Source organism: Saccoglossus kowalevskii, chromosome 15, assembly GCF_978046115.1.
Source record: "Saccoglossus kowalevskii chromosome 15, keSacKowa6.1, whole genome shotgun sequence".
NCBI lineage: Eukaryota > Metazoa > Hemichordata > Enteropneusta > Harrimaniidae > Saccoglossus > Saccoglossus kowalevskii.
In genome coordinates, this window is record NC_140655.1 from 2,920,662 (window position 1) to 2,947,317 (window position 26,656).

The 26,656-nt window shown below is 33.6% G+C and overlaps 1 protein-coding gene across 2 annotated transcripts in view; it reads left to right on the forward strand.

Moving 5' to 3' along the window:
* The window catches only part of LOC100375356 (forkhead-associated domain-containing protein 1-like), a 30,824-nt gene that overhangs the window by 1,047 nt on the left and 3,121 nt on the right, over positions 1–26,656 (forward strand). Inside the window, exons 2-20 of one of the 2 annotated variants that reach the window (XM_085508616.1) lie at positions 7,199–7,405; positions 10,770–11,043; positions 11,444–11,559; positions 11,808–12,047; positions 12,583–12,855; positions 14,828–14,905; positions 15,832–16,044; positions 16,653–16,898; positions 17,593–17,788; positions 18,344–18,532; positions 19,050–19,177; positions 19,520–19,959; positions 20,559–20,665; positions 20,927–21,086; positions 21,400–21,532; positions 22,016–22,154; positions 24,316–24,551; positions 26,058–26,330; positions 26,507–26,620. In XM_085508616.1, coding sequence (XP_085364742.1) covers positions 7,199–7,405; positions 10,770–11,043; positions 11,444–11,559; positions 11,808–12,047; positions 12,583–12,855; positions 14,828–14,905; positions 15,832–16,044; positions 16,653–16,898; positions 17,593–17,788; positions 18,344–18,532; positions 19,050–19,177; positions 19,520–19,959; positions 20,559–20,665; positions 20,927–21,086; positions 21,400–21,532; positions 22,016–22,154; positions 24,316–24,551; positions 26,058–26,330; positions 26,507–26,620 — 3,762 coding nt within the window. The remainder of the gene's footprint in view (positions 1–7,198; positions 7,406–10,769; positions 11,044–11,443; positions 11,560–11,807; positions 12,048–12,582; positions 12,856–14,827; positions 14,906–15,831; positions 16,045–16,652; positions 16,899–17,592; positions 17,789–18,343; positions 18,533–19,049; positions 19,178–19,519; positions 19,960–20,558; positions 20,666–20,926; positions 21,087–21,399; positions 21,533–22,015; positions 22,155–24,315; positions 24,552–26,057; positions 26,331–26,506; positions 26,621–26,656) is intronic. The other variant, XM_085508617.1, reaches the window with a different exon arrangement.

Here is a 26,656-nt window from a genome sequence, read left to right on the forward strand (position 1 = left end):
AATAACTTATAAGTGTGTTTTCACATGTTGTTTTCTCATATCGCTATATACACAAAACCAAAATACAAGCGTTGACAACAAGCTTACCATTATCACATTGTTCATTCATGTATATTTCTATAATTGAAATAAAAGACTCCACGTAGCTCATTTTTGATGGAGATGTTTGTTTGAATAATTGGCTCAACCATGTCTTGTTCATTATTACACACTTCCCTGTCCTGTTATCACACAATATTGAACAGTGTGTCATTCTTTATTCTCTCAGTAACTCTTCAATTAAAATAATTGCATCTTTTATGGTCATTCGCCCATTCCTCGCCATCTTTATAGAATCAATTACCAAATGACATCTGTTCTGCACCAAATGTTAACATCTTCAAAACCAAACTCAAATCTTACCTGTTTCAGTAAGCCTATCTGTGAAACTAAGCGTCATTGAGCATCACTGCGATGGATACTAAGCGCTATATAAACTTGTATTTATTATTATTATTATTTATGCTGTGATCTAGAAATGAATTCAGGTCAATAACACTGACAACCAACTGTTGCAACAAACTATTATTATGTCATTTACAATTTCAGTCCAAAATAATAATACTACCGTTATTTTAAAAGTAGTAAACAAATAAAAACTGGTCAGACTAATAAATGTGATATTGTAGGTGATATTTGGTGAGAGAGAGAACCACAATACTTGTTTAGTCTTTTAAAATAGTGTTTCATTCCCTTCCATCATTGTATCCACAGGAAATAACACTATTTGATTGGCAAAAATAGGTCACATGACCTACTCACTCTCAACACAATCTCAGTGGCCTCTCAGGTCTCTTGTGTTCTTCATTACAGCCAAATGTCACATAAATCACTTGAATCAGAAAAAAATGAAATGAAAATAAATTTGGTGTTTCCTGTCTTTTATTTTTTTTTGCAACACCTGTTATTGCTAGAACTAAATCAATGTTTAACTACAGATGCAAAAAATAATTTCTAATTTACGTTTGGAATATTTTCACGTAAGTGGTCATCATCACTACTCAAAAATAAATAAATGAAGTATAATGATGGAATGACCACAGTTAAATTAATTTGCATAGAAATAAATAATTTTGAGCTCATTTTTGCAAAAAATAAACTTGATTTCCCCAAAGATATAGGTAGGTTGGGTTAGTGGCCTAAACACAGTCAGCTCTGTAAAATATATTTTGGTTGCCAGCCATCACAAAGCTTTAGCAAACACAAAAAACACAAATAGTGAATAAGTTCCAAACTTTACCAACCAAACCATCTGTTCACATAATTTCTTAACATTTCTTAATGTAACATTTCTCAATGAAATTCAATCAAATTTTGCATTCTTTCATAAATAATTCATGTGCATATGAATGCTTAATTATTTATTTCGTGAAAAAAAAAGAATTGAAACAAAAACAGTTTTTTTACAGTAATGTCATCACTTATTGGCTTCTAGCGCTGAATGATGAATTCAATTTAAAAAACCCAACATACACATCAGTAAACTATGAAAATGAGGTGTTTATCGGATTTTGTCACAAAGTATAAACATCAGTCACCAAGTGAAAATAACTTTCATATTCACTGAAAGTCAGGGATAATATTTAACAAATGTCAGTTGATTTATTATGATACAACATTAAAGTGTCCGTGAAATGCCGGTGCCCTACTTTTTAAAATAGACAGATAAGATATAAATTTAAACGTGTATTGGACAGCGTTACAAGAATTATTTGGTTTGAAAGAGAAGTTTTTTATATTGGTGTTTTATGAATCTGTGGCCACTTTGCTTCGCAAATTACACAACTACTTGCATGTTCATGACTGGCTCTAGAAATATGAAGAATGTTTCAGTTTTCAAGCACACAACTGTGGAAAAGTACTGGGTACTGTTATCACTCTTCACGAGAGAAAGCGGCAATTACGAGAAAGTGCCAGACGACTGCGCAATGTTCAGACATTGTGGTTATAGTTATTTATTGATACATTTCCTGCAGAAGACAAAATATCAACAACAAAAATAAATAAATAATGAATGTAGAAATCACTTGTTGTTTTAAGCTACTGCTCTCACCTTAAATATAACACAAATAATGGATTGGTGAAACCTTGTAGAGATGAAAGTAATGTGATTGAAAACTGCATCTATTAGTTGTATGACATTGTGTTTGGTTTGGTGTGTATAGAAACTATAGTGGGTATTGATTCTATTGTCTGCGTCGCATACACCCCACATTGTGATGACAGTGAATGTATTGTTGTACACAGTCAGAAATGTTGGTATCTGTGGTGATGAGTTATTCCTCTTGAGAAATACTGTACATGTTCAATGTGCTAAAGTGACTCTGTATAAAAAAAAATGGTTTATCGGATCTGATTTATCAGATTATCTGTTCAGATAATCTGATTGTGTAATTAGTATGTCTAATTTTTACGAAAATCAGACATACTAATTTCATCAAATTAATATGATTAGATATATCAGATCATGTGATCACTGTCAGTTTTTAAGCTAGTACAAACAGATGGTTTTGATAAAGACTTTACAATTAACATTATATTTACTCTATTTCTACGACAGCATTTTATCGGTGCCCAACGGCTCAAGCCCTCAAAAATTGTTGTGTTCAGCTTGAGCTAAGTCTGACTCTTTGGGTTGAACTCTTCTAAGACTGTGTCTGACATGACCCTGACTGTGTAAAGTTAAAGAAAACCATAGAATTGGGATGGTCATCAGATGACATCAATTTCTGGGAGGTGTTGCCATCTAGATACAAAACAGATTCTCAAATATTGATTCCCAATTGATTCGAAATTAACACCAAGTGTTGTCAGGATATCAAACAATAGAAATGTCGACGGAGAGAATTTTGCTGCAATTTTTTCTTGTTTTATGATCCCTGAGCTTCATTAGTGACCTATTTTTTTAAAGAAATAATTAGTATTTATGATAATTATTCGAAAAATAATCACAAACGTTCATCGACACTTTATAAGAACCTTTCACAGCGAAACTATTCTGAAAACCCCCAATCAAATGGATAAATCGCCGAGGCAAAACTTTTTGATTTGTTATTTTGACAGGGTTCAGTTAATCTCCAGTCACATGACCCTTATGTAAGCAATCTTATGTAAACATGAATTATTTCAGCTTTCAGAAAATATATAGTTTGCCATAAATATGTTTTGATTTGAATTGCTCAGATCATTTTAACTAAACGATGGGATTTCCCCTGTTGCTAAGGGAGTTGTTCCGTGTGGCTCTAAACACACAGGGCCAAACTCAGTTTCGTTCTGCCCCAATCCATATAAATCACTGCCCAAGAATTAATATCCTGTTAAAACCATATTCAGGTGAGTATTTATCTGAATTTATTTTCTAAACATATTAGATGAATGAAGATAGAAACAAAGTTAAAATTATTGATTTCATTGATTTTCTCTTTAAAAACTATACATAACTTATAAACTACATCTAAACTACCGGTATGTTGTTATAAAAAGAAAGCAAAGCTAGTAAGTTGAGGAGCTGGGGAGTTAAGTTATGCTTGAGCTGTACTGTACTGTCTAAAAAGTACCAGTAGCTTAGGATATTTTGTCCAAAACGGCAACTAATGTCATTTCTAATTATTTGCTATATTTTGGGTGTAAAACAGTAAATTTAACAGAAACCCTTAGGCCCTTTGTCTGAAAATGATTCAAGAAAATTAGAACATTTTGAAAAAAAATTTGAATCACTTATGTACATGTATGAATATCCAGTCATAGAACATGTCAATGTGTTACTGCAGTCATTTATTGTTACACACAGAACATGTCAATGTGTTACTGCAGTCATTTATTGTTACACACAGAACATGTCAATGTGTTACTGCAGTCATTTATTGTTACACACAGAACATGTCAATGTGTTACTGCAGTCATTTATTGTTACACACAGAACATGTCAATGTGTTACTGCAGTCATTTATTGTTACACACAGAACATGTCAATGTGATACTGCAGTCATTTATTGTTACACACAGAACATGTCAATGTGTTACTGCAGTCATTTATTGTTACACGCAGAACATGTCAATGTGATACTGCAGTCATTTATTGTTACACACAGAACATGTCAATGTGTTACTGCAGTCATTTATTGTTACACACAGAACATGTCAATGTGTTACTGCAGTCATTTATTGTTACACACAGAACATGTCAATGTGATACTGCAGTCATTTATTGTTACACACAGAACATGTCAATGTGTTACTGCAGTCATTTATTGTTACACACAGAACATGTCAATGTGTTACTGCAGTCATTTATTGTTACACACAGAACATGTCAATGTGATACTGCAGTCATTTATTGTTACACACAGAACATGTCAATGTGTTACTGCAGTCATTTATTGTTACACACAGAACATGTCAATGTGTTACTGCAGTCATTTATTGTTACACACAGAACATGTCAATGTGTTACTGCAGTCATTTATTGTTACACACAGAACATGTCAATGTGTTACTGCAGTCATTTATTGTTACACACAGAACATGTCAATGTGTTACTGCAGTCATTTATTGTTACACACAGAACATGTCAATGTGTTACTGCAGTCATTTATTGTTACACACAGAACATGTCAATGTGTTACTGCAGTCATTTATTGTTACACACAGAACAGAACAAATAACAAAATGTGCTTAATTGTAGTTATATGAACATTACTGGACTTCTATCAGAGATGTGATTCTAATAAAGCAAAGATGTATGAGAATGATTGAAAGAAACACTGTGACAACAATTAGTTTTAAACTCAATAACTATTTATAAGTACACTCATTATATAAAATGCTTGGCTACAAATCTGAAAAGACAGTTGATGGTAAATTACATTTGTTTAAATTCAGAGTCGTAAATCATTTTTCTACCACTGTGACAAAGAAACATGGAAACAATATGGCAGATAATGGTGTGTATAACACATGTATGCATATGTTATGTAGCTATGTTGAATATATATAAATATACAACAGTATTGCCATGACTTAGTCACAATTAAGATACAATGTCAGCTCTCAGAAAGCCAAGGATAATTATCAGCAGTTTTGAATGTAGGAAACCAAGTAAAAGTAATTAGTGTATATCATGGTGTTATGCTTGATTTATTTCCCAGTCTATCACATTGTAAAATATATTATTGACGTACAGTGTAATTGTACAAAACAGTTATTCTGCACAACACTAAATTTGAATTTAGACTGGTACATTTGGAAACATCTTTCTTACTTTACCATTACGTAAAACTAGAAGTCTCTGTATGTTTTAAGTTTGTTTGGTTCTGTGGGTGAACACCATTGCTGAATAGTTTTGTGGGTCACCATTCAAATTGCTGAATACTTTAAGTTCCCTGGGACGTAATTTGTATTCACTCACAAAGTAATATGATCAATTGTAACAATAGTTTCACAATGTTCTCTGCTTGTAGTACTGTATAAATATTTCACTGAGTCAGTTATCACTTTAAGGGATGTACCATTAATTTTTCTTTGAAGAGAGGGTGCCTATATATTTCATGTCTATTTATATTTCCAGGTAATATGATACATACACATTTATATATGGACAGTGATTTTCTATTATTTTGAGGATCAACCACATTTCCATTTTTTTTCTTAATCTTTTCACAACAAGACTTTCTCGTCCAAATTTTTCTGTACTTCTTTCTTATATTGTTCAATATTTCTGGAAGTGAACCGTAATTTTGGAGCCAACAGACAAAATTTGAGTCAATTTTCAGTTTTTACTCACAAAATTTGAATATTTTTGTCCAAATCTTCTGAAGAAAAGTGCAGACTATAAACAGGACTATTTTATGAATTTGTGATGAAAAGAGATATCTGGTGGTGAAAAGTCTAATAACAGAGATAGCATACATGGTTTTAGAAAGATTGTGATCCAAGCGTAACTCAGCATAGCTTGTTTTAAGTGAGCTGAATGCTAGCTTTGCTTGCTTTTAAAACAGCTACATATAATGGGACTATTTCGTGAATTTGTGATGAAAAGAGGGAACTTGTGGTGAAGAGGTTAATGGAAAACAGAAATACATCACTGATTGTACCCTGGCCCTACCAACATGTACCGGTACATATGTATAAAGTTAATACTGGATTTATTTTATTATAGTTTTATTTTCATTTATATTTGCTGATATCAGCCATAAGCAATGTGTTAAATGAAAACCCAATGAATATTCATAGTACATAGTATGTCACAATATAATTTAGTAACCTGGCAACATTTTATTTGCTACAATTGAACCCACCTGAATATCTGCCCTTCTACAGTATGCACTTTGACTGCAAACATATTACAGGTAATTTGCATTATGACAATGTAGTCTTAAGTGTCTATGGCAACAATGGTTGCTTTTCATGGCCTTTATTTGACCTCCTTGGTTACATGAAAACAATTTGATTATTATCTTTTTGTAATTGTTCAATGTTGATAGATCAGTCTTGTATATTATTTGGATACCAGGATGCGACACAAATACATTCAATTGCTAAATCATAGTCGTAAACAGTCATAGTCTAGTAATAAACCTTTTCACTACCATTTCCATCTTTTCATCACAAATTCATAAAATAGTCCGGTTCATAGTCTGCACTTTCCTCCAGAAGATTAGGACGAAAATAGCCAAATCTTTTGACTCAATTTTTGTTTTTGGCTCCAAAATTAGGGTTCACTTCCAGAAATATTTAAAAAAATTGGGTGAAAAGGTCTGGTGGTGAAAAAGTTAAAAGGACAGACTAAAAACTCCATTAGAAAATACATTGTAGAATATTTAAACAGTGTTAATTGGATTAAGTTACATTTGTTCATGCATTGTCCCAATTATCAGTCTTATAGATATACAATTGATATTAAATATGAAATTCCTAACTGCAATAATAGATGATTTTCACATGTTTGAGTGCATTGTTGAGTAACAGTGAAGACCATATTATTAAACAGGTTGGGGAATACATAACTTGTTTAAATTTAGAAACAAAAACAAAATTTGTTGTGAATCTCCATGAAATTTATTACTAAGCACTTACTAAACCTTGTTTTATTTATTTTTTCCTTATTTGTCATAACGTTATTTGTTGATTGCTTCATACCAATTATTCCTATTTTTTGTAGTCTTGTAATGTGGAACTGACTCACGCTGTCATCGAACTCAACGAAGTAGAAAACTGTTTTGTTCTTCAAGATTTAAATACTGCACAAGGGACGTATGTAAATGATTGTAGAGTACAGAATGCTGCAGTGAGGCTAGCCCCTGGTGATGTCATCAGATTTGGCTTCTCTGGATTGCCTTATGAATTAGAAATAGAAAATGCACCACAGGTAAGAATAACAATGAAAGTAATGAGAGGTCTTGTGAATATCGAAATATCAACAAGTGATTTATTCATTATTTGTAATTTAAATTGAGTGTTCTTAATCAGGCTACAACATTACATGAATATACTGTAGTCTGTCACACTTAAAGTGCCTGTGAAATGGCTGTTATTTTCACGCCTAAAATTATCCATTGATACATAAATATTATTATTTTTTTTATGTTTCTAAGCATGAATTATTTTTTTAAGTGAAAAAATGTGTTTTAAACTCAATCTACGGCAACTTTATTTTTTGTGTATTTTAAAACGAGGCTCCTCATTTGCTTCTTATTTGCATACAGAAATTCCCCTTGTGACGTCAGAAGGGGAAGTCGCATGGCAGCTTGCATTGCTGATACGTGTAAATAAGGCAAATTTCTTCTGCAGTTTTCTCGTCTTTGATTAAATTTTCACTTATGTACTTGTTCGTCGAGGAGGAATGGACCATAATGAACACATAGTATCAATTTTTGTTGCATGGGGTTGAGTTAGATGCGAAATATGTTCGTTCTGGTGTAGCTGGTCACCGTGATCGTCAGCGGCGCACGTTTGTATACTGTCGCTGGACAAAATAGAATTTGACGTCGGAATTATCTCGTTATTTAGCAGGTTACTAGGCACACAACTACACTGTTTTATTTCATCGATCGTCTGGGTAAAACTTTCAAAATTAAAATAAAGGAGAACATATTTTGACATTCTAAACATTAGACCATAGTGATCACTATAAAATAATTTAAAAAACGACAAATCACAGTTACTAAATGACTGCCGCGTGGAAATAAATTGAAAATTTGTTGAAATAGGTGAACGCGTCAGGTCACGACGAAGGCAAGTGCGTTAAAAGCGGCGTTTAATTGGATAAAAAAAATAATCGAGATCGACACACATACAGATAAATTCAGAGTGGATTCGAGTTAGCGTGATCCATGGCGTGATTGTCATAATTATAACATCATATTAAAACTTTATTTGGTGGAAACACATTGACCAAGCCCGGATTCTTATTTCATAAATTATTACGCAGATCAAGCTGCAAGCATGGAGGTAAAAAAAGAACAGAGGTGTGAATTCGACATTCAACACCAATCACCAAACACTTCAGAAATTTTTAGCCTTCGAAAATGAAAACAATTAGCAGTGTGTAAGTGCTGTGTAATTTCCTGTTTGTCTGACGCTTCGTTTTCGTGTCACTGTCAAAATTATTGCTACCTTTTACTTAACAGGGACTAAATGGTCTCTATAAAACGATAATCACGATCGCAAAAAAGTCAACTCATTTGAAACACTTGCCTGACGTCTCTCTCTCTCTTCTGAAATCAGCCTCGGTGATCCTAGTCCGGAATCTATTTCTTTCAAAAGTGTTGCGCCAGGTTTATGTTGTCGGCATTTCTCTTTAAACCTAGTTGTTTTTTCATGGACGAGGACAGTTTTTCCAAAAAAAGGAATCTGAGGTTAAGTGGCTTTCGTCCACTGATGTCGCACCTTCGAATCGATTAGAAATGTGTGAATACTTACACTATGACTACGTTTCACTGCAACTGCCCACAACACAACATCTTAAAACTCTCTCTCAAAAAAAAAGAAAATAGACAAAAAAAAACGCCGACTGAAAAATGTATATCGGTTAAAAGTATACTGAATGACCAGTGTTATTACAGCTCAGGGGTATGACTTCCTCTCACATTTTGGCATTTGGTGGCGCACTTTCGGCGAGAGTCGGAAATCCGGAAACAGTCGACCGTTTCAGGATAGGTGGGCATGGCTACAACACGAGAAATATCCGAAATTTACTTGGATACGAGTAATCATTTTCAGCAAAAAAATCAATAACTGCCCATTTCAGTGGGACACAGATCTAAAATGGGAAACGTGAGGGTGGGCATTGCACAGGCACTTTAATCTCTATTAACATTCTGAACCATATTAGTAATCCCATAGCAACTCTTAATTGGTTTTCATTGTCATTTGTGATGATTACCATGGTGAATGAGTAGCATACTTATATAGACATATCACAATTTCAGGGCGTGAACTCATTTTCAAGGCATTTTTTTTTAAATTGGCTTAGCGTACTGGATTACTAGAGAGAAAATCTGTGTGTTTCACATTGATGCCTTGGTAAAGTTCAAACCCTGCAGAATAACTGTCAAAAGTTGGTGATCAGAGTAACTGCTGAACAATGCGGCATTGTTTGTGTTGTAACCAGGTGTGTTTACTTAGTGACTACTACTGTAGGTAAAACATGGTGACTGTCAATAAAAGAATGTGTGTAGAGATGGGGGCGCTTCGAGAATTATCATGCCTGTATTACCACATTCTCAGTACTCCAAAAGAACATTATACAAATAGTAAATTGTATTTGTATTCTGAATCATTAAAATAATTCACCTTTTGTAATTTATGTAAGAGTATGCGAGAGAATATATGGTAGTTATTTTGTTTTGTTGCAAGACAAAATAATAGTAACTTTTCATTGACTTGTGTAATTCTGAAAACAGGGACTTATAATGTCACTCTGTCTGTGTGTCTATCTCTGTGTGTGTACAATTATCCTGGACATGTCTTGACGGATCATGGTTGAATTTCCCACATACATTATCATTCTTTGGATATGCAATTTTTGCATGGTACGATTCAAAATAATTTGATGAGAATTTATCAAAATCAAGAATTTCTACCATATAAGAACCTTATCTTGATTATGTATACATGGATTTCATTCACACTTGGTTCATGCATTGGACATCATGGATGCACATTACTTGTTTTGCAGATCAGTTTCAAACTGGCGACAATTTTATTTTAACAAATGCTTTTCCAATGACGTATCTCTCATATGTTTTGTTATCACGGGACACGTGTACTCTGATATGAATTCTCACTGATAATGAACACAAACCGTGTCATGTCATGACTTGTTCAACAGTGGGTTGAAATTAACCCTGTGTCGTACCCTGCAGTTCACTATGTGTGATTACCCTACAATACTGTTTAAATGCTTTGACATAAATTAAAGATAACTTTGTATCTTGTCAAGGTGATATACATGTAAGGCTTAAACTTTGGAGTTGAGAAGCAACTCAATTTCAAGCACCAATTGATAAACATTTTTGTAGCATAGTGAATTTTATATTTATTTGATTGAAACATTTCTATAATAAAATTAATTAATTAATTTGAAATGTGACTTATTTTGGCCATGGACAACACCTGTAAGTGCATATGCTAGAGCTAATATATGGTCTGTATTTTTCAAAGGACATCAGGGCATACTCTTTGATGCCTTTCTGAAGTTCTAACCTGATGTATGATTATTTATTTATTAGATAAGTCACCCACCTGTACAACAAAGACCTGCCTGGAGCCAACCACTATCATCAGATCCAACAAGTATCTCCGCATCACAGCTTCCTTATTTGGCAACCACAGTAACACCTTCTGCTCCATCATCATGGACACAACCAGCACCAGTCTTACCCAGACCACCACTTTCATTGAGGACCAGGCCTGCAAGTGCAGGTTCTAGAAAGTCTAGTGTTAGCAGTACTCAGGGTAGTCATCATGTCAGTCCTGTAGAGAGTCCTAAAGTCCAGCACAGAAGTAAGTTAAGGCAGTGTGTACATATGGTATTTGGGCAGTGTGCCTGAGTGTGTATGGTGCATGAATGCATGTGTGGAGAATTTATAAAATATATGTTGTATTGAGCTGCATGAAAACTGGCTATTCAAACCAAATGTAGCTATCTAAGCAGTAGACCCCGATCTGGCCTATTGCAAGTATAAGAAATGTCTGAATGACTCTGGCACCAAGACAAGTCTGTGCATATCTGGTATTAAGTATAGGACATCACTCCATAATAAAATGATATTCTACAGAGTTCATATGTAGATTATTGTCAGGGTTTTTATTTTTAGTCAGATTGGATATCCGACACTGACTGTAGGACTCCCACCAGCAGTGAAAATATGCAAAGATAACATTTATATTGTTTACTTTACAGCAATTGGTGGATGGACAAGTACAACAGGTGCACGTACAACTATCACATCAGCTGTTGGTGGCAGTCCTATTACAAGACAATCACCTAGCAATGAACTTCTAGCTGTATCTGAAAAGGTAAGACCACCAGTCACTGGCAGCATACTGGTTGTTGTATTGATTGGTAGACCCAAGGATGGCGTGTTAATTTCCATATTGCCATTATGATAGGAAGCCAGTCACATAGCTCTGTCACGTAGATTGAACATGAATATGGTTTTTGTGGTAAAAGAAAAGTTGAACGAGAGAAGTGACATTCAATGTTCTTAAATGTCAGTAATTCATATTCTATCTAAACAAGTTGACGGTCATCCTTTATGTTACAGGATCAGCGTCTACAACGCATGGGTGATGAACTTAGCCGATTGGCTGTCTTTGAATCTGAGTCCAATCGTAAAGACGCTGTGATCTCAACATTGCGAGATGAAATTGATCAGCTCCAGAAAAGCCTCTCAGAACAAAATCAGCTGAGTAGCAAAGACAATGATGATCTCCAACGCAAATTTATTGTGATAGAGAGTGAAGTGGCTGCCAAGAAATTAGAAATCCATGCCCTAAAAGAACAGGTAATAAATCTGTGATAACAACGATTATCATATGTGACCAACTGTGATAGCATATTGTTTTAGTTGTGATCACATTTTGCAGTACTCGTTCCACACCACATATCTTTTGACTTGTTGTGTTCAACAACAAAAAATGGCACACAAACAGTATGGGACTGCATCCTCTGTAAATTAAATTATTTGATTAGAATGGAACATGATTTTGTGATCATCTCAATAGCATTACAAAAATCTCATCCACATCAACATGTACTCAGGTTTTGAAAAAATTGCACACTTTGTTGCAACAGTACAATCTAATTATTTTCTGAAAAAAATAGTATGTTAATTATATGAGTTGAATATAAAAAAATGAAGACCATTTTAATGTAATAGAAAACAAAAGTAATTTTCTTCTGTCCACCACATGCTAAGTCACAGTCCCTATAATGTAGTATCTAGTATTCAAACAGGCTAGCCACTAAGGAATTAACTTCTCCAACTCTGTCTGTGGATAGCTGAATTGACTGAATGGTATAATACTTGTTTGTTTCAGATGAGTAGAATGAAAATAGAAAGCCAAGATCCCAATGAGAATCCTGCTATCTTACGTAGTGTAGTGTTAGAACGTGAACGTGAAATCACAATGTTGAAACAAGAAATGGAGCGTGGTAAAAAAGAGAAAGTAACGAGTCAAGGCTTAGTTGTTACATTACAGCGAGATGTATCTAACAAGGATTCTACCATAAATAGACTTATGGGGGAAATTGAAAGACTCAAAAAAGAAATACGAGAAAAAGATGTTGCCATGGCAGCCATGTCAGCTAAGGTATGTTGAATCATGGATCTTACTGAATAAATACAGTACAGTATATATTTTTATACTTTAGTCCAATGTAAATTTCACATTATTTTATTTTTCTAAGAATCCCAGTAATACCTTAATTTTTAATTCTAACACAAAGTGTGGTAGTTGGGATAGGGTTTAGGTGTACTTTATAAAATATAAATTTTTATTAAAGTTTATATTTGGTTTTTACATTCATATTTTATTAGCTCCGCTGTTGACTTTGTCGAGCGGAGCTTATCATATGAGTCATTGTCCGTCGTCGTCGTCCGTGTCAATGTTTTACTTTTTCGACTTCTTCTTGAAAACTACAAGCCTGAATGCTTTGATACTTTGTGTATAAGTACCTTGGTTAGACCTCTCTCAGATTTGTTCATTTCATGATGATATCTTCAATTCTCTAATTTTGGTGAATATATTTGTAATTTTTGGTAAAAAGTGATATTTTCGACTTCTTGTTAAAAACCGCAAGTCCAATTGCTTTGATATTACATATATAGGTACTACATAAGGACCTCTCTTAGATTTTTTCATTTTGTAATGATATCTTTAATTCTCTAATTTTAGTGAATATTTTTGTCATTTTTGGTAAAAAGTGATATTTTCGACTTCTTGTTAAAAACCGCAAGTCCAATTGCTTTGATATTACATATATAAGTACTAAATGTGGACCTCTTTCAGATTTGTTCATTTTGTAATGATATCTTTAATTCTCTAATTTCGGTGAATATTTTTGTCATTTTTGGTAAAAAGTGATATTTTTGACTTTTTGTTGAAAACCGCAAGTCTGATTGCTTTTATATTACATACAACATGTATATAGGTACTACATGTGGACCTCTTTCAGATTTGTTAATTTTGTGGTGATATCTTCAATTATCTAATTTTGATGATTATTTTTGGTGAAAAGTGATATTTTTGAATTCTTGTTGAAAACAGCAAGTCCTGTTGCTTTGATACTATGCATATTGTTCATTTTCTAATGATATCTTCTGTTCTTTACTTGCATTTTGCATTGCTAACAGTGGAGCTATCTCAGCCGACAGGCTGCTTGTTTATACATCTCCTGAGTTAAAAACTGTCTGTTCATTACACAGGCAGGATAATGCATGTCAGCAAAGTACCTGTCCCTGTCTAAATGTCTTTGTTCACAAACAAACAAACAATATTCTTGGGACATACGTAAACTTTATAATAAACTTTTTCAACCTGACTTGTGACTATATTCAGCTGTCCACAGAGACAAGTAATTTGTGAGTTTACCTCCAAACTAAAATCTTCCTATCTGGTGCAAAGTAGACAAGCATTAATTTTGTCTCCTCACTAAAATTGATTGTATTACACACACTCATGCAATACTGTAAACCACTTAATTTTTGCTGCTTGAAATTTTATCGATTTTATGATAATATGAAAATGAAATATTACAAAAGTCACTGACACTTCAGAGAAATTTTCACTGCTACAATATCATGCAATTTTCACTGACTCGTGCAACTCTCATGAAAATGAAATGGGTTTACAGTACACCTTGTAATGAACTGTTATGTTGCATTACATAATTTGTTTGTGTATTTTTTTATTTTCATTAACCCATTCTGCATGTTGTGTGCATACTGGTGTAATGTTGCCTTCTAACACATACACGGTGAGCAATAGTTTTAATATGTAAACTGTCCTCTTATCTTATCTGTATTTCATAGATATCCTCTTTGGAGGTAGAACGAAAGGTTTGTTCTTTTCATATAGTGACTCTTTATTCAAGCCCACTTTGCTATACCTTGCATGGTGTGTTCAATGCTCCCTTTCTCTCCAACTGGTTTCTATTATACTACATGTAAATGTCCAAATGCACTTCTCTCTAACACTCGTCCTGTTTGGTTTGGACTTGTCACACTCAGGAGTCATTTTATTTTTAGTAGAAATATTCAACTTGTATATATTTATGTATTAGTTTTCACGAGTAAAGGAGAATAAGAGACATGAAGAAGAATTACAGATGAGAGAAAAGGAAATCATTAGTTTGAAACATGTAAGTATTTCTCTGTTTACATCAACCACAACAATCCTTAGATTGAAACATTCCCAGACAGTTTACTAGACATTTTGTAGTGACCACTGTAGATGCAATATGGTTACATGTCACATGACCAGGGTGTATATAATTCACAGTAGTAACGTTTAGTGTGAAATATCACTAACTGATATGTGATATGCAAGATAACTGTCATCACCCTATGTGTGCTCAAATAGTATAGATGGAACAAAACAAATTGTGAGACAGTACTGTTTTTATCACTGTGATATCAGAAATTAAGACTGGATAACAACAATTACTTGCATGGTGCAATGACAATAACTTCTAATAATGACGACTATAAAAAGGAAAGAAAAATATTGGACGTAATTGCAGATGCATATTCAGTGTCTAATTAACATATATTCCTTAGTTTCTTACAATCAAGATTTCTCTGTCATTTTGGTCTTTGGAGTTGATCAAGTGATATAAAGATTATCACCTGATTTTACTTGTTCATAGAGCTGATTACTTGTGGCGAATTTTCCACTCATCGATAATGCTAGTCTATGATGTCACATCAATCAGCTCTATGATCAAGTGATATCAGGTGATAACCTCTAAATGCATGCATACATGAGCAATTGGACTTAACTATTAATTGGTCACATGGAGAATTACATTTACACACTTGTTCAAGGGGATTGGTGCTTTGTTAAACACCCACGCCCCTAAAACATGTGATTTTTGGAGCTGAGTACCCTGGGCACTAATTTGGATGAGTATTGTACTTTAGTAGATTATCGTGTTAATTGATTGGATAATCTGGTTGCTGTTTACCAAATCAAATATCAAAATATGTCTGTTCCTACATACAAAGTTGGTTTTGTCGCTGAATGAGTTGTTGTTGTTGTTAAATCACTGTTCTATTGTTTGTATAGAAACTGAAAGGTGCAGAGAATACAATCACTGAACATGCTGATACCATGGAAACATTCAAGAATGAAATTGAGCGTTTGAAACAGTTGTTGGAAGAACATAAATTGGTGGAGGTCAAGCTCAAAGCAGAATTGGAACATGCCAAGTCACAGTTCTTAGACATGCAGCGCTCTGAGAGACTGGGAAAGGTTGACATGGAACAAGTACAGAAAAGAGTAAGACAATATTTCATAGTGGATATAGTGGTTTGTATTTTGGTGACACACAACGACACCATTATAATAATAATTTCATTGCATCATTATAAAAATAAAATAAAGCAATAAAAAACAGGCAAAAACAATAAAATAAAATTATTTGTTGATAAGATTACGTTTGAACACTATTTGAATCAGTGGTTCATATCCTAAATCTGTGTATTAAGCAATTCTATTTTGTCTGCCTATGTTTTGTCTGCCTATGTTTTATCTGGCTATGTTTATCTGCCTATGTTTGTCTGCCTATGTTTATCTGCCTATGTTTGTCTGCCTATGTTTGTCTGCCTATGTTTGTCTGGCTATGTTTATCTGCCTATGTTTGTCTGCCTATGTTTGTCTGCCTATGTTTATCTGCCTATCTTTTGTCTGTTTTTCTGAAAATTTAAATATCATATATGGTGATGAAAGTTCGGGCAGAATAACTATTTTTAATATAAATGATATTTAATATCATTTTTACAAAATTATATTTTCAGCATGTTCTGAGAATGATTTTTTCATTTATTACAAAGTGTGCATGTGACTTTAATTGATTTCATCTAATATTCAGATGTTGTTACTTTCAGTTGGAGAGATTCAGAAATCGTGTTGTTCAGCAGACTTTCTGTGCACCAGGAATCAAGGCTCCTGACAACACAGATAAAGTCTCTGATGATGAACTCATTGATACTATCAAACTGTTAATCGATGATCGCAGTGAAGCACGTAACAAAGTCCGAGAACTGAAAGACACTCTGAAAATACATGATACAGCAAAGAAGGATTCAAGTAAGAGTATGAAATCAATGAAACAGCATCTAGAAGCAGCAAAGGTAAATCTATATAAAGTAATTTGTGTATCAGTCATTACAGTAATGATTGGAATTGACTGCAATGAATACACTGAATCTGTTATAGTAGTTGATCCAAATTTACCAATGAAATTAAAGAATTTATACTTTATTTTAGCTGGAATTTCAGTCTTTTGTATGCAAATTATTTTCACTTATTTATTTCTTTTTGATGAGTTGCATGTAAAATATAGAAAAAACAAATATTCACTAGATGTTATTTTCACTGAATCATTTCTTCAGTGGAAATAGCGAAAATAAAGTATTTGTCAGTATATGACCTAACAAAAAAATTTATATCTGATATGGAGCAGTTTGAGCCAAATTAAAATTTTGCACTACTGAGCATATTCCTGCATATGTGTTCACATTATGAGATAAGTATTTCTATTGTATACAGTGGGAAACTATTATTATACTAAAACTCACTTTCTATACATGTAATTAAATTTAACAAGTAGAATATGAATGATGTTTTAATAATATCACTTTTTCATGTCACTGAACAAAATTTTGATAACTTAAGGCATATTTTCGCCATAGAAACCAATGCAAAAATTAAATCTCTTTTTCTCGAAAAATTGTCTAATGAAACCATAACGAAAACATTATACTCTTCATTTACTGGAACATTCTTAAGATTTGTTATAATGAAATGTACTTGTGTTTATTTCAGACTCGTTTACAGGGTAATCGTAACTCTAATATTATAAAACAAGAATTAAAACTGTTACAATCCGTAACAGTTGATGATTCACTTCATTGGATAAAAGATGCATTCACTAATTTATTTAATGAAGAGTTGACATGGTTACAAGGAATTGAAGACTCACTTGAAATGTGTGGTTATAACATAAAGTCATCGGATCAAGGTCAGTATTACCAAGATTATTTCTTACTTACTTCACAGATGACAGTATTTTTTCATTCTAAAGTTAAAGTTAAAGTTTGATTTTTTGGAAAAAAAACTACTACACCAACAATACTTGCAGCTCTGCATGACTAAAGTCTAACTTATAAAAATTAATCACATGTTTGTGATGTAATTGGAAAGAAAGTCTTGACAATTATTAAGAATTATAGGTATATTGAGAGTTATAATATGTGATGATTCATTTTTTAGTACAATCTGTAACTGTATTTGCTCAAATAGAAGCACATCTCCAATTTAATTTAATTTAATGTTACATGAATACTGATTCATTAAAATATGATTTATTTTGAACATATGCAAACCTCTTGTCATGTGCTATTTTAGAGAAAATAGCGCTACTAATAGAGCAAATATGGTAAACAGAATTGGAAAACTTTGCCTCAGTATTAACTACCATCTGTCCTCCTTCAAAAAAAAACAGTTGATGGCTGCAAAATGTTTGTCTCTGATATTGAAGCAGTTGTTTGAAGAATGAATTCATTTTGTTTTTAAGGTCCTGCCAAATATATTGAAAACCTTCAAATCAGAGTGGAAAATGAAATTAAAGAAAAGGAGGATATTAAGTTAAAACTGACAACTATTGAATCTGAAGTGAGAAGTGAAATGAACAGTCAAGTCAGTGACTTGAAACGTGAACATGAAATGCATGTCAGTGATGTAGTAGAAAAGATACGAGCTGAAGGTGAGTTGACAAAATGGTGTTAAAGGAAATACTTTTTTGTAAGATGGCTCAATACAAAATGACAGTAAATAAACATCCCTAGTTAACAGTCATAACTAACACCTCATCACAAAAGGAATGATCTAGACAAACATGTTTAATTTCTCAAATGTAAATGCATGTTTTTATTAATCTTATACAAACTAGTCACAACACATTTGTGTTTCAGTCGTGCGTTATTCATATGTTTATACAATGTCACTTTGAACTGCTTAATTTTCACTGCTAGGTTTTTTACGATTTGATGGCATGGTAAAGACAAAATTTGTAGATTCGCTGACACTTCATTTCGTAAAACCGCTTTTTGATTTTTACTGACAAAAGAAATGTCTCTTCTGAAATAAAGTATGTGAATGTCTTCTTCAAATAATGCATGATGTAACCCAGCTTCTCCCCCCCATTTTTCTGCCCTCCCCTTCCCTCAATACAAACTATGATACTGGTAATTAATATCAGAATTATATATGTGTTTGTACAGCTGATCAGAAAGTTCACTTGGCTGTTGATGAAGTGAGACAAGCTGAAATGGAGAAAAGATTAGAGGCAATAGAAGCTGAAAAGCTGAAGAGACAAGATTTACAACAAACAATAGATGAAATGAGACAGGTAATTGGAATAATCAGAGATTCAAATATGCGGTGATCAAACCAGCTGACCTTTGTGCATCAGTCATAATAGTAATACATCATGGTATTCTCACTATCAAAATTTCTCAATTATTTTTGATAAAAACTAGTAGAATAAAATGCTACTGGTATAGCAGTAACCATTTAATTTGTACTGCTAGAAACTTGTAGAAAATAAATTGTGCAAGTCACTGAGAAATTTTCATTGCTACAAAATTTCATATTTTTCACTGACATACAAATTTTTGAAATTAAAAAGTGGTTTACAGTATACATATTATATTTCTGAGATTAACATGTTATTATGTACTTGTGTTGCTAGGCGGTAACTATGAAAGGTGAACAAGAGAAGGAACACATGACTGTTGTCACAGAGATAGAACAACAAATGGAAGAGATGAGAGTGGTGGAAATGAAGTTGAAAGATGAGATGGTGAACAAAGAAATTCAGTTTAAAGAGGAGATGAAGCAACTACGGGATCAACATGAGGATGAGAAGAGATCTCATTACACTGAGGTAGCTGCTTACAAGGAGCAAGTAAGACAGCACGCTGTGACCATTGTTGCTATGGAGGAGAGGTTATTAAAGATCACCCAGCAACAGAAAGAAATGGAAGAAGAAAGGAGTGATTTGAAACAACAAATTGAGAGAATACGTTCTAAACCTGTTCCACCGCCAAAACCAGCTGTGCCATCAAAACCAGTCATAGTTCAAGCCGGTCCTGATATACAGGCATTAGAACAACTTGTTCAAGTTTTAAGGTGAATTTAAGATTCAAGTCTTGTTTACTAGTGTACCCAACTACACTAGTGTTGTGTACATACAGTGGTTTGTGATGTTTTTGAATTAAAAAAGAAAAATAGCAGCATTACATATTGCTTAGTAGCATTCTGTGTTTGATTTGTCAAGGGTGGGGGAGTGTAGCAATAGTTGGGTTTCCCGCTTTTCGACAGTTAGCAATTTTTAAAATCACTAAATTTTTATAAAGAAAGTGTTTTTTTATTTCTATGAATTACATTTTCTGATTGCGTCAAGATGTGACAAAAATCACTATTTCTGGTTGCGTAATTTTGAAAACTCCTTCTGTCAATCGTGTGACAAAATGGCATAGAGGGCGCACTGCTCATGACATAGCAATGGTACATATAGTACAGAACACAGATTGTTAATTACCACAACACCTCAATATATATATACTTGTGTTACACCATTATATTCAACATTTATGCATAGACAAGACAGAATGATTTACATATTCACATCAATTTGGTGTGGTTTTTGAGGAATTTTACTTGATATCCTAAATCTTTTTGTGATCTCAATGATTTTCTCATTGTTAATAATTTGTTGTATTTTTCAGACGAGAGTCAAATGATTACAAGAAAGAAATGCAAGACCAGCAGGACATTATATTAGGACTGAGAAGAGATCTGGCAGGGGCATCAGCCAGGTTATCTGACATGACTGGTATGTCAAGTTTGTTGTGTTCTGGCATATGTGTGCATAAATTATTTTGAAATTATAAATAAGGTCATTCAATTTGAGAAAAGTGATTATTGCACTTGCCTGTCTCTCTCACAAATCAAGATTTACAATAAAGAAATTATCACTCTCCCAATTTGAAAAGATTTTATAGCTTGGCTCCCATATTTGAAAAAACCATATCTATCTTATCTGTTATTTTCATATTACAACACTGTAATGTCTACATATATTTACAATCACTAGGTGAACTGAGTGAGCGTCAGAAACAGGAAATGGAAAACAATCTCACTCTGATGAAAGATATGGAACAAGAACTGATGACACAGCGACAACAAATGGCTAAGTTGTCAGAACTTGTTGACAAACAAACAAATGAAGCAAGAAAACTCCAGGCAGAACTCAGGTATCTTTTGTTACAAGTTGTACATATTCACGATGTTCAAACCATGATTCGCTGTCTTTTATGTTGTAAACCATTCATTGAATGTCATGTAACATTGTATTTGTATTAGAAACACATCTCTGTAACCTTGCTTATTTCTGACCTTTTTTTTAACAATTTCTTATCTAAATTAATTCTTATTTGTGAATGAAGTAATTGAAAAGCTTTTAAATATGCAAATCTATTTCTAATGCCAAAATATTGATGTTTTTTTCCATTGTTTCAATTATCATGATTTGTATTACTTTGATCAAACTGAAGTATTTGATTGCAGTGATGAGAGAAAACTGTTGTCAAGATCACAAAATGAAAACAAGCAGAAATCAGAGGAGGTTGTGGCATTGCAAAGTCAGTTGTCTTCAGTACAACAAACACAACAAGAAATAACTGTCAAAAAAGAACAAGAAGTAAGAGAATACAAATAATTATGTACAAAATTGATTGATTTTCATGAATTACAAATTACATGTAATTTAGTTAAGTTGACAACATTTTAAGAATAAATCTTGAATTATATGATGACATATACTTCCCTATTAGCAGATGGTGATCATCTTTTTCCTTTGCAAGTATTCACACTAGTACCAACACTCTTGTCATCGGTCACAATTGTTATTCAGTACAAATATTAGAAATTAGAAGTTGTTATCCACTTATATGATGATATGTGAATACTATCTATATTTATTTATTTATTTATTTATTTATTTATTTATTTATTTATTTATTTATTTATTTATTTATTTATTTATTTATTTATTTATTTATTTATTTATTTATTTATTTATTTATTTATTTATTTATTTATTTATTTATTTATTTATTTATTTATTTATTTATTTATTTATTTATTTATTTATTTATTTATTTATTTATCTATTTATTTATAGGGTGTAATTGCTACTGAGTTGGCGTCATTTGGTGCTCAGTGTCGTGGTGAGAGACATGAACAAGTTATAGCCAGACAAAGAGAAGCTTTGGCTGAACTCAGATCAAGAATCAAAGGTTTAGAACAATCAAGACCCCCAAGTAAGTGATTGATCATTGCAGTTATTTAATGAACTTCAAAATACTTATTTTTGTATTGCAGGGTTTAATATAAACACTTTCCAAGCCTTGTCTGATCACTGCTGTTGGTGGAGGGCTTGAGGAATCTTGAATCAGTTTCTATCACCGGTGCATTTTACCTCAATCTGTGGGATTTGGTGTTTTTATATGCGCTATATTATTAATAGTTTTAGTATTTCATTTATTTATATTTTAAAGTGGGAGGGTTGTCACCTGCGCACACATGGGAATTTAGTCCCAAGCGATGATAACAAGACATGCTAAACAATGACATGCTATGGCCATTTGGCGCATGCTCAGGTGACGACTTCCTCGCTTTAAGTTAAAAATTCAGCAAATGTGTTAAATAGCAATGGGAATGTTACCAAAAACAACAAAATAAGAAAGCGCTTGAATATAATTACCGTAAAAACACTATTAATTCGCGGTAGTAAAAGTAATTATTTTTTCAAGTGCGCGAATTAATAGCATAAAAAGGAATTATTGGTTTTTGGTGCGCAAATTAAAAAGAGCTGTTTTCATATAAATTTATTAGTGATTTGTTTTGTTTTCCAATGAACACGATTACAGGACCTTGTTTTAGTGCCTCTGAGACTAGTGGCCAGCAACATTCATGGCGTATAGTCGGGCAGAGAACACGCATTGCGTCAAGGACCACGCACAATGTTACACTTGAAATGGAACAGTGAAATGGCAAAGGTCACTCTGTACACAAACAAACAATGAACACGATGCTACAAAGTAGCCGTCCGGCTGCACTGCCTTTTTTTTATTTTTCTAGGCAGTACCGACAGACACAAATTATTAATTGTTCGACAGGTCGTTGGCAGTGAAGCCGTCAAATGAATCACCATCTTCATCGTCGTTGTCTAAAATCAGATCGACAATGATTTCTGCTATTTCAGTGTTGCTTCGGATAAGGTGGTCTTCTGCCCCGTTGATTGCATTTTTGTAGCCATGTGTTCATTGTTTACATGATTGTTTTTTTTTTTGTCAAGCACTTTCATCTATGATAAAAATGTGACATGAGGTCAATCGCCCAAACAATCAAAAACATCAATTTATGTACCATAGGGCGGTTCACTTAAATGACGTCATAGAATAAAATCACTTTTCAAAATGGCGGCACATGGTCAATGCAACCCTGTGGACGAAAAGCCCTGTACTAAGCTTTCCATCACAGAAATTCATAATCGATGTACTGACCAATGGATATTTATCGACTTAGTAATAATCTTGCCCAACATCTGTAGTGTCATGGGGGAATGATTTTTTTCAGGTCAAATCTTGAGTTATAAACTTTATTCTGGCCCGCGAATTAATAGGATACAATTTTTATAATAAACATATTTTTGAACGCCACCAATTAAAAGAATACATTTTAAAAATTAGCATTCGAAAATAAAATGGGTGCGCGAATTAATAGAGGCCGCAAATTAATCAAGTTATTACGGTACATGAATGTTTTGTTGTATCACTTTCTATGGAACATTCAGCGTAATGAATTGCACAAACCAAAGCAGAAGAAATATTTTCTGGTTAAGTGAGTTTGTAATGATCTGTTTGTTTGTTTTTTGAGTAGCACTAACATTCACCGTATGAGTGTTTTAAAAATACAATAATATTTGAATATTCAAATTCCCCCATATAAGAGAATGAATTAAGTTCACTTAGTTGATGCTTAGTGAATGTATTATGAATAGACGAGACAAAAAGTTAAGATGTTCCACGTTGCTAAAACACGCACCACTGTACCTTGTATTTCTATGGGCTTTGTGCGAGCTGTTGTGGAACACCAGTCGAAGGGCCGATGAAAAAAAGCTAAATTCAAGAAAACAACACAAGTAATTCTGAATAACTAAATTTATATATGTTGCACACCCAGGGGTAATCTTGTTACACTGTTCAGGGGAGCTTAACAACCATCGCAAAGTACCATTTTTGGCCTTTGTTTTCACCATGATGGTTGCCAGGCGGTGATGCCCGCATGTCAGCCCCTGAGAATAGCTAGTATCAATGTACATGTCACAATTATCCCTATTGTCTGGTTTCATCTCATATCTCATATTAATAGTCACTTGTTATTTTCATAACCAAATTTACATTTATTTATCTTTTTCAGTTCCTTCCGGTGATCAAGCCTTGCAGCAGGTCGTCCTTCTCAAAAAAGAACTTGCTGAGATGCGAGCACAACAGGTGTCTCTTAGCGGTAGTAATGGTTTTAACATCCAGGATGCAACGCTGGACCAGAAGATTGCAGAGGCCAGAGGACAAATACCCCCCTCAGTGTCAGACACTGCCATAGAGAGGAGTGCTCGTATAGAGACACAAGAAGCTCTTGAAGAAAGTGAAAAAACAGTAAGTTAAATTACTGCTTAGAAGTGAAATCACTTTATGTGTGAATTTGTATCCTGTCTATGTTTGTATTTGTTATTGTCAATGGATAAAAAACTGGTTTTATAATTTGTTATATCAATGTAAGGCAATGCAGAGCTCTGAGGTCATTACTGAAGTTGTATATAGGTCCTAGGACAGTGATATGAATTACAGAAAATATGTACTTGAACGTTCAAATTTCAAAGATTTTCAATGCCTGTAAATCTACAGTTTGTATCATTTCCTTGAGTCCTACATGTGTTTGTGGAGCACCAAGTTTCTCTATCATCAGTTTCAGTACCATGAGATCAATATATTTGTCTCTGCCAATGTCATACCTATATGAATATTAAATACAAACATTCGAAAGAAAGGAATACTTTCGTTTCTCAAAAAAAGTGATCTCTCCAATCTGTATGTCATGTCATGTCATGGTGGTTTATTTGCATATTGTTACAGCCGTTCTGAGAATTATTCGAACAGCCAGTTAGCAAAATGACTTGCAACTTTGCAAAACACTTTGGTCTTTGCCCAATCTAGACTTGTCGGCGCCACTTGAGTGACGGGCGCGTGGTTTGGGATTACTATTTCATAGGGGTTGTCAGCTTGGTGAATTGTAAGTATTATCTAGCGTGCGTTCACAGCAACCATTCTTTATTTTTATGATTATATTGTAATTATTTTCAGTAATTTTGAAAATCACAAGATGGATGTTGCTTAAATCTGTCGAAAAATGTCAACCCCTCGCTCATTTTAGTCAGTTGTACCTGTTACAAAAATGGACTAGACATAATAACGGTCGTTATACCCCGTCATTTTCAAAAGTGATTTGATCAAGCTCAGACTAGTAATATTAGTCTGAGGATCAAGGAAGTCACTTTTGATTTGACAAAATCCATCAAACCATTATAATCGAGTTTTCCGTCTATGTATTCCTGACGTACTCACAGCACCAGTAATGTAAAAACAACTTTTAGTTTGGCGCGAAACTGCAGCGCGTCCCGCTAAGAAACTTTACTTTGAGCCTTCCCGCCAACGACGAGTTCATTAATACATGGGGTTACTCAACACTCGGGAGTTGTTTTGTAAATTACGGTATGTCAGGTGGACTCAGATGGTTATAAAAATTTTAAATAACACTTTGAATGCATATACAACATATAACCTGTTAATATATGGTAACCAGCGCGTGTCGTTTTGAAAACAGCGTTTTACCCGCATCTTGCAAGATTATGGAATGATTCCAATTGTGGGAGTGTCAATACAACGGCGCCATCAAGTCTAGATTGGAAAAGACCCAATTGTTTTGCAAAGTTCCAACATATATTGCTAACTGACTGTCCGAATAATTCTCAGAACGGCTGTAATGACCTGTGCCCTCATGCAAACTACTTGACTCTGAGCCAAACTGTTTATATTCAGCTTACTTTCTTGTGGTGTTTCTAATGACTCTAATAAAGGTGCTGTTGTCTTTCTCTCTTTTCACAGTATTTGGAATTAGCTAAGGCGATGGCGAATCAACTAGACCTTGGTGAAATCAGTGGTTTGCAATCCGTTACACACCTTCCACGTGACAGGCGCGAGCGGCTATCCAGTGAGCGTCAGAGAATGATTGAATTGATGGTCAGTAGATTACGTGTGTTGCATCAAAGATTGGAAAGAAAAGACGAGCTGCTACAAGACTATGAGAAAGATTTAGCAAGACTACGACAAGCAGAACACATTGCCAATGAGAAAGCTGTACAAGTGGAGAGTCTCGCTGTACGTATAAACTCATACATCATTATATTTTTCTCACCGTTCTTGTTTTACATAATTTGTAATTTTAAATTTTCAAAGAGTGTAAAATTTACAGGTACATTAATTTTTTCCGGATTTCAGAGAGCAGCTCAATAAATATTTATTCAGATGACATATAAAACTCTTGCTTATTTCAGAGTGAGGTTAGAAGCCGTTCAGAAGAAAATCAGTACTTGCGTGAAACGCTGCGAAGAACGCGAGATGTATTGGAACAGGAGAAGAGACTAAATGGTGCAATCAAAAACAAAAAGGTAATTAGTGAAATTAAATGATCACATTGTTTACAT